This window comes from Dipodomys merriami, unplaced genomic scaffold (assembly GCF_024711535.1).
Source record: "Dipodomys merriami isolate MVZ:Mamm:240054 unplaced genomic scaffold, mDipMer1.0.p SCAF_5, whole genome shotgun sequence".
NCBI lineage: Eukaryota > Metazoa > Chordata > Mammalia > Rodentia > Heteromyidae > Dipodomys > Dipodomys merriami.
This window is the reverse complement of record NW_027206068.1, coordinates 70,405,832-70,417,755: the sequence shown is the minus strand read 5'-3', so window position 1 is coordinate 70,417,755 and position 11,924 is coordinate 70,405,832. Positions and strand designations below refer to the sequence as shown.

The 11,924-nt window shown below is 41.5% G+C and overlaps 1 protein-coding gene across 1 annotated transcript; it reads right to left on the bottom strand.

Annotated features, from left to right (window-relative positions):
• Positions 1–4,771: 4,771 nt before the first annotated feature.
• Positions 4,772–8,081, bottom strand: LOC138810162 (trypsin-4). The gene is made up of 5 exons (XM_069997340.1): positions 8,042–8,081; positions 6,966–7,125; positions 5,763–6,016; positions 5,235–5,371; positions 4,772–4,974 (listed from the first exon to the last, which is right to left on the bottom strand). Exons 1-5 carry the CDS (start codon positions 8,079–8,081, stop codon positions 4,825–4,827), a joined length of 741 nt encoding a protein of 246 aa, XP_069853441.1. The 3' UTR covers positions 4,772–4,824.
• Between the last annotated feature and the right edge of the window lie 3,843 nt (positions 8,082–11,924).

The following is an 11,924-nucleotide window of genomic DNA, read 5'->3' as shown; positions in this document are numbered from 1 at the left end:
CCCACATTTGGGCATTTACCCAAATGATCACAAACAAGACCATACTAAAGCTACCAGCACAACTATGTTTATTGCAGCATTGTTCACCATAGCTTATTTATGGAACCAACCCTAATGCCTCTCAGTCCAAAAGAATGATATTGCCCCATTTGGTAGGAAATGGAAAGACTTGGAAAAAAATTATATTAAGTGAAGTAAGCCAGGACCAAAGAAACATAGATCACATGGTTTCTCTTATCTGCAATGACTTGTATATGTCTTCTCTACTTATTGATGGTAGTAGTTATGTTCTAGTTGACTTAAATTTGTTCCAATTGCATTTCCACACCTTCTGAGCCTTTATATTTTCACTGTTATGGAGCTTCCAATTTTCTTCTCTGATGCGTGCTAGGGAAAGAGACTTCAAGAGGAGCCTTCTCACTTAAGGGTTGGTATATAACACTAGAAAATATATCCAAACCAATGGATGCCCCAATCACAGTATGCAACAAAATAATTACCAAACCAAACCAAACCAAACCAAACAAGGCAACATGACTCTTGCTTTATTCGTCCAATGATACTGTAATAATGGCAAAACAGAACAAAATATTTAAAGACTTATGCTAAAAATAGTCAATGATCCAAAAGATGATTCACATCTCCAGAACAGTTAAGTATTTAAGTCCATTAAATATGGATGCGATATCAGCAGCTTGGATGTTAGCCAACACTGTTTGATTCTGGAAAGGAGACAATCCTGAAATTCTTGGAAATAAAAAGTATAGATAGCAATTTAACAGTCAAATGGGAGTTATCACCAACATAAATATCACCTAAAAGAAAAATCAGTATAACAGGTAGTCACAAAGTTGTCACAAATGATTACATTTGAATGGCAATAAAAATACAATCATGATACCAGGAGAACTATTAACTCAATATTTTATCTAATTTTCAACAGGAAAATACCTGAAGAAATATGATATAAAATTTTCCATTTTAGGACCTACAACATGACTAGACAATCATTTAGATGCCACCTGCCACAAATCCCACACACAGTTCACTCTATTTTCCATCTCTTTCTTTATTCTTTAAGCTATTCCTTTATTCTTTTAGATTTACACAAGAATGACTTCTTCTGAGCCCAGCCCTTACTCTATGAGAATAATTGTGTTCTACATATGTCACAATTAAAGCTTTTCTGAAAAGTAACTTTTGAGCCTCGAACAAGGGCAAGTTTCTGTCTAATGCTTTTTGGAGAAAAGCTTATGAGAAGTTTTTGGCCCTTAGGAGATATGAGCACTCTAAACTTAGGTAAGGGTTACCTAACATTAGACGGTACGGAGTACAGAGCTGAGAGATGTGACCAGCTGGAAAGATGACCCAGCCTTGTTTGTCATTGACCAGAAGTTATACTGTGACCCCAAATTGACCAAAAAGTTCACAGCTTCATTTTATCAGTCTTCTAGACAGCATGCCATCTCCTATGTAATTATTGTAATTTGAGAAGAGCTTTTTCCACTTTGCTCAGCATTCTCTAGAACATTCACTCTGTTCCTTCTTTATATAGAATCATACCCAAACAACCACCATAAAACTCAAACTGATTTTCGGTCTGACAGGGCAGTGAATTGTGAAGAGACATGTGAAAGTTCTTCACCACAGCAAATTAGATTTTCTCTTTGTAGTCATTTGTCTACTCTGCCTTTGAAGAGATCACAGGCTGTGACATATGCACCTTTTTCTCCTTTGCTTTGTATTGCCCTTCTACTGATCCAGGGACATCAGCAGACATGTTCTCAGAAGCAGCAGATTTCCATGAGCTGCCACTCTGTGAATTCCTTTGAGAGCATTCACACTGGATCTTTGCCTTGGGCTTCTGTGGGATTGTATGATGTTAGCTAGGTTTGAGGGAGGAAGAAGCTGTACATTGTAAGTATTTATTTCATTTTTATTTTTACCATTTATACACTTGTACTCATATAGTGGTTTTCTTAAATGTAGTTCTACAGTGTAACAGATGTCAGCTACTCTGGTTTTCTCTCCTGAAATCACTTTCCAAATTAATGATCTTCACTGATATCAAGCAATCTTTGTAGCTTTTTATATTTCAGTCTGGCTTCCTACTTCATGGAGCCATGTTTGGTTTTTTTATTCTAAATTTCCCATATAATCAGCCTCTTCCAAAAATCTGCTGGAATTTTACTACTGTAGGTCCTTTGAGAGAGAAAAAATATAGGCTTCTCTGACTCATAAAGCTGTAGTCTCAGACAAGACCTTTTCAGATTATTTTTGGACAGTGCAGGGGTGCTATATATTGAGAGAAGAGACAACAACCCCAGTGCAGTTCACTGTTGAGAGTATAGGTCAGCGGTCCAGTTAGGATGCACTTCGGCATGATGCAGAAGTTGTGTTTTCTATGTTCCTTCTCTTCAGACTTGCTCTCCCTCTGCCCAACTAATACTCCTTGCTTGGTCCTGTCAGCACAAAATATTGTTTCTTACCCTTGCATTGGCATTTCAAATTCTCTGAGGTACTTTAGCTCTCTACATGTCTTTGGTCTTTCATTGTCCTATCAATTTCTACCCTTTCTGAGACAAGTGGTTGGTTTTTTTTAAATTTATTTTTATTTTATTTGTGAACATACTGTACAGAGGAGTTACAATTACATGGGCAGGATAATACGTACATTTCTTACCAAGCATTGCAGCCTCCTCTTTTGTTTACCCTTCACATCCCTTCCCAGCACAAGTGGTTGCTTTTATAAATACTGTTTTCAATTTTTTGACATTTCCTAATATAATCCTAGCTATTTAGGAGACCGTTGGGGAGAGTTGCAGTCACAATAGGGCCTGAGCGAAAGTTCACCAGTCCCAATGTCGATCACAAAAGTGACCCTTTGTGTGGTGGCTCATGGCTGTCATATAAGCTGAGAAGGAAGCATAAATAGGAAGGTCAAGGACAAGACCAACCCTGACCCTATGTGAATGAGTGAGACCCTTTCTGAAAAGGGACAAAAACTAAAAGGGTTGATGGTATCTATCTATCTATCTATCTATCTATCTATCTATCTATCTATCTATCTATCTATCTATCTATCTATCTATCTATCTATCTATCTATCTATCCATCTATCTATCTATCTATCTATCTATCTATCTATCTATCTATCTATCTATCTATCTATCTATCTATCTATCTATCTATCTATCCATCTATCCATCTATCCATCTATCCATCTATCCATCTATCCATCTATCTATCTATCTATCTATCTATCTATCTATCTATCTATTTATCTATCTATCTATCTATCTATCTATCTATCTATAGTACTGCTCCTATCCTAAGGGCAAGGTCCTCAGTTCAAATTAAATAACTTACAAAAATTTTAAAAATGGAAGAAAGGAAGAGTAATGAGTATAGGCATAATAGCCTATACCTATTCTGCAAGTACTGAATTATGTGAAATAGTTTTTCTGTTAGCTCTTTAATTATGTACTCTAGCAGAAAGTATGGATTTTAAACTATTTTCATGTGTTTCTTTGTTCCTTATGCTGGACTAGTAACAAGAGAAAGTCAAGTGTGCATAGAGTCAATTGTAAGCATTCCCAGCTGGCCAACACCTAGGTCTGAGAAGAACTCAAAATTCTAGGAGAAAGCATTGATTGTGCTTTTATTTCCTCTGTGTTCTCTTATGGATGCACTCAGAATGGTGCCAGAGCCTCAGGACTAGATATCTGTCCCCTCCACAAATGTCAGGGCTTGTGGGAATGAGCTACAGAAATAATGTAGACTTGAACCCTTTCACATAAAGTGGCAGCACCATAACATATTGCATATAATCCTTCACCTGCAATTCTGGTATTCTGCACAGTACTGGGAGACATCATGGCATGTAATCATTCATTCCTCTTCTTCTACTAGTTCCTCAGTTGGTGGTCCTAAATGGAAGAGGACCACTGTCCCTTCAGATTCCCAGCATGGCCTCCCAATACAGGGAGCTCTCAGGGTTTTGTCTTTGCCCCCACTGAGCCTGGCTGTCTAGGCCATCTCCTGATCTCAATATGGGTTTGCTGGGCTGGATGAATACAGACAGGTTCCTGTCATGATTTCAGACTCTAAAGCAGTCAGCTCAGACAGGACTTTCTTGTGGGGGGGGGCTCCATATTATTAAATCACCCAATTCCAATTGTGAAGAAGAGAGAGCTTACAATATGATTCCAGGTCTCCTGTATGTCTAGTCTGCACTTGGGCATGGTGCTAAGGTCTGTACTATAAATTGACATTCTGAATTTCTCTTTCTTTGGTCTCTACTCCAATAGTCTTCAGTATTAAAATCCCATGGCCAGTGCTCAGCATTCATTTTCCCTCCTTGGCTCTTTAAAGACTCATGAACTTTTATAAGTCTCTGACTGTTCACAGCTAATCTCTCTATTTTTCACCATCTGCAAAAGGTGCATGTTCTCCTGATTCTAGCCCCAGAGAAGACTGAGTGCTGGGGATTTCTAAGATAATATCTTGTACTCTCCCTCCAAATTTCCTTATCAGAGTCACATTAAGCAACCAAAAGACATCTATAAAGATATCACATTCATGAAATAAGACCTTCTTGACAGAAGAGATCTTTGTCCTCTATTATTATTTTTGGATACCATCTCTCCATCTGCTCATAGAAGACATATTTTGGGAACTAAAGTGTCTCCTCTCATCTCTCACCACCAGAACTCATTCAGGATGTTTTCCTGGGCAAAGGGATTGGGCAGAGAAGGCACAGACACCGACAGTGAGGACACGTTTGCTTTATTGGCATAGTGACTGCAGAGGGCCGGAGGGTTTTCAGTTGGCAGCGATGGTGGCCTGGATCCAGTCCACGTAGTTGCACACTCTGGTGTACACTCCAGGATTGTCCTTCAGGGCACAGCCATAGCCCCAGGAGACGATTCCCTGGAGCTCCCCATTGCACACCACAGGGCCACCAGAGTCACCCTGGGGGGAGGAACAAGTTGCATGAGTACATGAAGAGTAATAGAGCAACTCACACTCAGAACTTAATACCTCATCCTGTATAGCTTATAGCTCTCTCATGGAGGCCCATTCTGTGCTCTTACTATGAAGAGGACACACAGTCAAATGGGCCTTGCTCACTTGTCAATGGAGCCCTGCATGGCGCTGTAGCCATTCAGCATTGCAGAGGGAGGGGCTGAGTATGGTCAGGTGTGGTTGTGATGGGGAAGGGACTGACTCACCTGGCAGGAGTCCTTGCCTCCCTCGATGAAGCCAGCACACACCATGTTCTTGGTGACCTTCCCAGGGTAGGCGGCTTCACACACACTCTGGCTCAGCAGGGGGGCATCCAGGCACTGCAGCTCATCTGGGTTGTTCACTTTGAAGGACACATGATAAGAAGAAAATGAAAAAGGAGAAATGCCAAAATGTCAGACAGGCCTGGGAGTAGTCCTCCATTTGAATGTGGTGGAGAGTTACTGTGAACCCCAGGATCTGAAGCATCACCTTAGTTTATGTTACTAGAGTGACAATTACTGTTCCTTATTTCAAGAATTAATAGTAGCACCTGTCTATATGAGATTTATCCACAGCGTAGTGGTGAAACCCCTTGGGATTGCATGTCTCTCAGTTGACCAAGGAGCCTTGGGTGTGACAGGCCTTGCAGTCTATTCGCAGACTGGAATCAAATAGGTTCCAACTGAGAGACATCCTAGGTTCTGGAAGACATGAGGACAGAAGCATGTGGACACGTGAAGGGCTGTGCTCACCGCCAAAGCTCAGGGTGTTGCCCCAGCCAGAGATGAGGCACTGGGTGCCAGCAGGTGCACAGGAGGAGGGCAGAGCCACAGGGGCCACTTGGGAGTTGAGGGACACTGGAGAGGACAGCTTGATCAGCATGATGTCATTGTCCAGGTTCCTTGAGTTGTATCCAGGGTGGCGGATGGCCTTGGCAGCACTGACAATCTGCTCACTTCCCTCTTGGACGTTGATGTTATGTTCTCCCAGTCTCACCTGGATGCGGCTGTGGGGAAAAGGAAGCAAGGTGGAGCCCATTCTCTATTTCCCTGGTTCCCTGGACACCCTGTGTTCATTGGCCTGCAATGGTCACCAGGCCTCATCCTAGGAGCAGCACATGGCTGGTGGGTGAGTGCTGGTCTGCTCATGTGAGTGACAGGTGTGTTCTGCCTCAGAAGTTAGTAGATGGGAAGGGATGAAGTTACAGGCTACAATTGGAGACAGATCTCAAACTACTGGTGCACAAGCTTTCTCATCCATCTAGGGCTCTATACAGAAAACAGGGAATCAGGATTCCCCGGTGTCTCTGAACCTTTCCTAAATCAGTATAGTACAAATGGCTCTTGTGAGTCTTATTCCTTGGGCATCAAGGTGTGCCCCTGGGACCTTCAGCCACAACATTCTCTGGATCTTATTTAGTACTCAGTTCTCAGTCACTACAAATAAATAAATGCATTACAGTGGAAGGCAAACTTCCCAGAGACCTGTTGTGTTCACAAAGCTCCTGCTTGGGCAGCCAATTTGAGAAGTCTTGTTGCATACAATGATTCTCAGCCCCACCTTGCACAGTGGCAAGAGCAGAAGGAGAAAACCTTTAACGCTCACACATATTAACCTTCAGCTTCATAACTTGGACTGTGTTTCCTGCATAGAAAACTCAAGTTCTTCATCATACTGGCATATTTTCCTTGCTGGAGTCCTGGCTGGTTCTTCTTGCACCACATTGCTTTGTTGCATTTGTGACCAGCATCCCTTGTGTGTTCATTTGCATTGTGGGAAGCTTCCTAGTCCATGTCCCTTCTCACACCTACCTTGTGAAATCAGTTGGTGTCATTACCTTTTTTCCTCTATATCACCTCACACACCCATCTGAGCCCTGCAGCCCTTACCTGGAAGGACCCATGCCATTGCAGAAACCAGACTGTGGGTGCAGCCATGTGTTGTCTGGTACTTACGACTTGTAGCAGTGGGCTGCAGATACCACCCACTGGTCATTGATGAGGGAGCCACCGCAGAAGTGGTAGCCAGAGTTCAGGGACACCTGGTAGGGCACGGAGTTGGGGGCACAGGTGTAGCCCCCGACAATCTTGTCATCGTCATCAAGAGGAAAAGCAGCTAGGGTGGAGACAGGAAAGGGGAGTCACTTTAGCTGTATGATGAGAGTGGAGCCAAAGATCTGTGCCTGCTTCCTTCCTCGTGCTTCCAAAGACTGTAAGTGTTGGGCTCACAGGATCTAGTGGTTCAAAATGTCTGTCATCTAGACAGCAAAAGGACAGAATTCTCTTCTGCAACTGCAAGATGAGGACACAGGTGCATCTTGAGAAGCCAGGCAGTAGGGTGCACTGAGAATTTGGTTATCTTGAACACTGACTGTTCTACCATAGTGATTTTCATTTGTCTACTGCTGTGACTGTTCATTCCCCATGAGTAGCAGAATGGCCGGGTGTTGCTAGGAATGTGTCCTGGCTATACAGACCTGGCTGCATCTAGTTTCTCCCAACTTTCAAATCTTTATAGTCAGGATCAACAAATTGTAGCCCCAGAGACCTTAGGAAGCTTGTCTGTTAGCTAAGACAACAATAGGTTTCAACTAGCTGCATATCTACCTATCTTAAGGTTTTTCAATGAATTTGAACCAGATATATATGTTGGAGCCTTTCCACATGATTTCATAATTGCAAGGGTGTAAAGACACCAAAATTTAATATTCAATCTCTGTCCATGATTTTTGATGTTACAAAAATTTATGTTGTAGCAGTGACAGAGCTGCTGGGACCTAAATGCCGACCAACTGATGTATGTCATGGACAACTTCCACCAGACCTAGCTTTGCAATCACTATGATCAGAGCTCTGAATCAGATGAGTGATGGGAGTGGAGGTGAGCTCAGATAGAAGGTTAGAGAGGAGCAGCCTAGAGCCATGAAGAAGGGAGGGCAGAGCTTGTAGGGAGAATGGGTCCAGCAATACCAAGAAAACACATGTTCTCCTGGTGCAGGGAAGACAGGGTCCAAACAATGGATGGAACTCACCAGCAGCTCCCACAAGGACCAGGATCAGGAGTGCACTCATCGTGACAGAAGGGTAACTGCACAGTGACCCACACCTGTCTTTATACTCCCAGGGTGGAGAGGAGGGACCCAAGCCACACGCTCAAAAATCACACCTGCATCTTTACCCACTACCTCACCTGTGATATATTTGGTCAGTCTTTGGATTGGTGACATAAATGTGATAAGAGAACTTATCTCGAGTACATAGGAGAATGGCAGTTTTCCTTCCTTCCTTCCTTCCTTCCTTCCTTCCTTCCTTCCTTCCTTCCTTCCTTCCTTCCTTTCTTTCCTTCTTTCTTTCTTTGTTTTGTTGGAGCCTTTGATGAGGATACTAGGGAAATTAGAATTAAAGACCTCTCCTGTACATCTGGTGTTTATTAGGCAAGATGATAAGAAATAAGAGCAGAGAGAATGTGGTGGATGTTTATGTTCACTGAATTCCTGGTATGTTATATCATTTATTTTCAGAAAGTTCTCTTATGTATAGCAGGTTTGTATATATGGAGTCCTGGAACCACAGATAGCAGAAAGAAATATAAAGTCTCTTTTCAGTAATCTTAGAGTCCCTCTTTGCAGTCTACAAAGGATTTTATTCTGGTCTTTGTTGATGTGACTTGCAAAACCAATAGACAAGAAGGGGGCTGAGGTTCTTTAGGCATCTTGATTTGGGGTTTGTCTGGCTCTCCTTTTCACTAAGGTTTAGGATGTCCATTGTTTTTTAGGAAAGGAGGTAAAATTTAATCAGCACTGGATTTAATAAGCCAGGCCCATAGAAGAGTAGTTTTATGCACTGATTCTTCCTCAAAGTCGTGATGATCTCATCTCCTATTGGGACATGCTGATCAGGGTGCTCTTTAATAATAAGTATTATGGTTGGCCTGGAAATCTGCTGTGAAGATACAGAATACTTCCCTGGTAGGAGTGGAGAGCTTTAGCTTGCATTATATGACCTATATTGACTAATAGGAAAGATTTGTCCAATGGCCCATTGCTTTTTAATATCTATTTTTTTATTGTAAAGACACTGTACAGGGGGGTTTCAGTTACATGAGTAAGTAATGAGTACATTTCCTATTGAGCATTGTTACCCCTTCCTTTGTTTTTCCCCTACCATGCCTTCCATCCCCACCTCCCCAACTCTTGTGTCCCTCCTCTCCTGCCTCACCGTGCCCAAAGTTGTAAAGTTGGTTTTCAACATAGTGTCTTGTATGTCTCATTGTTACAATGGGTCAACCTTTATCCCTGTTTAAGCATTTTGTTTTTTCCCTTCCCCTCCCTAAATTAGAAAAAATGTATATACAAGATACAGGGCACTGGAATCAAGTACAGTTAACACAGGGCTTATAAAATGGGGGAGGACAAAAAAAATCACATAGTACATTATAAATACATTAAAAACCATAGCAAGAAAGAAAAAAACCATTAGTGTACCTATCCTGGTGCTCATTTAGCTTAACACCATCTTATACGGTCATATGTACATAGTTTTTGACCTTTTCTGCTGTCCTAGACGTATGGCAAAAAAGGGAAGCCATGGCCTGTTGCTTTTTTTTTTTTTTTTGGTCAGTTGTGGAGCTTGAACTCTGGGCTTGGGCGCTATCCCTGCGCTCCTCAGCTCAAGGCAAGCGCTCTACCACTTGAGCCAAAGTGCCACTTCCAGTTTTCTAGTGGTTTTATTGGAGATAAGAGTCACATGGATTTTCCTGCTTGTGCTGACTTCGAACCGTGAGATCTCAGCCTCCTGAGTAGCTAGGATTACAGGTGTGAGCCACCGGTGGCTGGCGGCCCATTGCTTTTTGATAAAAGGATCAATGGTAGGTAGGTAGAGAGATTAGCATTTTAGTAACAGGCAGATAGTGCAGATAAGAACAAAGTATGGTGCAATCTGGAATTTTCTGTTTTATATGGAGGAAGGCTATTATATTATACCAGGCTTAGTTCTGGGCGAGTCTTCCTGCCAAAAATGGAAAGTTGACCCTGTTATCACCAACAAGACTCAATCCTAAATTTAATGTGTCATAAACTAGTTAGAGAGACTCAGTTTTAATTTTGTAGTCACTGATGAATTCTCCAAGCCCGTTGCTGCATTGACTAACAGGTATGAGCAGAGTTCATATATAATATTCCACAATGTAGTAAAGATGGAAATGTTCTGGATAGTGCTGAGTAAAGTAGGACAATCTCATCTCCAACTTTAGTCATGAATTGGAGAAGGAGAGCAGTCTGGAGGATGGAGGAAACAGAATGAAAACACACTGGTGCAGTGCTAATGTGATGTTGTCTCTCAGAGCAGCTTCTGACCAAATGCTTGGTGTATCTTGACCTCCTTGTGCATACCAGAGATCCCTGCTCAGTGATCTCAGCTGCAGACCCTGAACTCCCTCTGACAGGCTCATGTGTAAGCTGGAGTACACTGTTCATACCTGACAGATATTTGAATTATCATACCAGTTCTCATGTGTATTGAGCTTCACCAAGTGAACTCTTTATAGATATACTCATTGTATACTTTCAGAGACCATTTTTCTCTACCATAGAAGGAGATATAGTGAAACACTAAAAAAAACCTTACTGTTTCTTGCTAGATAGCTTAATGTCAGATGGTTAAATTCCGGATGGCTATAGGAAGTCATGGAATGTGTTGTGAGGTGAGACTTTTGGCCATCTGCCAGAGGTCACCAGAAGGCAAATTATACATCCAGCTTCCGCTTGACATTTGCCTTTTGTTCAAAAATTTAATGTTGAGTTAATATGTCACTTAACACCTTGTGTCAGCACCTAAACTTTCCATGATCTCTAATCAAGAAAGGCCAAAGCACACTTTTCTATGTTCAAAAGTAGCTGGTAGTGTGTGAGCAAAGTGGTTTGTGGTGTCTGGTTAGGAGGTGATATTCTTCTGTTGCTTAAGTTGATCCTGTGCCATTTCTTTGCTGTAGGGTATTCATGAGATCTCCGCTTTGCAGCTTATGGAGAGACTTGCTTTAACATCTGTCCTAGATACACTAGACATATGTCTCTTGGTCTTGGTCAATGGGAATTAGTTCTTATGAAAAATGGGAACTTGACATTGGTCTATTTTGCTTTCACCTCATCTATAAAGGAATATGCAAGGAAATGAGCATTATTATTGTTTATTTACTCCATTCCTTATTTATCTTTCATATCTTTGTTTTTGTGTCAGTATTAGGACTTGAAATTATGGCTACCATTTGAACCACAACCCCTTTTCTAGCATTTTGGTGGTTCTTGAAAATATTCTCACAGATTTTTCTGCCTAGTATGGCACTGAATAATGATCCTCCAATCTCAGTCTACCGAGTAGCTAGGATTCCAGGGGTTAACCAACAACTCTCAGAAGAAATGGAAGTCAGTCTTTTCTGTTTGTCCTGCCCTTACTTAGATCACCTTTATTTAAGGTAGCATGAATGAGCACCCTCTCTACACTTAGATGAATGGGTGATTCTGGTCAGCTATTCCAATTCGAATTTTATCCAATATGGGGCATGGTTCATTTCCAAGCATGGTATCCTTTCAATGTTTATTTAAGCTACACTTCAGTGTCCCATTTGCTCCTTGGCATTTTCTAACTTTTAATTAAGGCAACAGAGACTAATTTTCTGGTGTTTGTTCATCACCACTTTACCTTTCATGAGACCACGTCGTCTTCTTTTCATTGCACTGGCATAAATATCAGTGGTGTTGACTATGTTGTCAATGATCAGATTGCTCATTCATGGTGAAATAACTTTCTCACTTCTATCCAGATATGAGTTGTTATTTTTTCCTTTCTTATGTTCTTCCCTTTTGATTCTTTTTTGTTATAATGTTCATGTTCATTAATTTTAACTTCAATGCCTATGCC

What these genes read in the sequence shown, in the direction of transcription:
- LOC138810162 (XM_069997340.1), bottom strand. Translation starts at nt 8,081, where the DNA reads ATGAGTGCACTCCTGATCCTGGTCCTTGTGGGAGCTGCTG. An exon ending in CAACACCCTGAGCTTTGGCG is followed by an intron (nt 5,372 to 5,762) that starts GTGAGCACAGCC and finishes TGTCCTTCAAAG; the next exon opens with TGAACAACCCAGATGAGCTG. An exon ending in GAGGCAAGGACTCCTGCCAG is followed by an intron (nt 4,975 to 5,234) that starts GTGAGTCAGTCC and finishes TCCTCCCCCCAG; the next exon opens with GGTGACTCTGGTGGCCCTGT.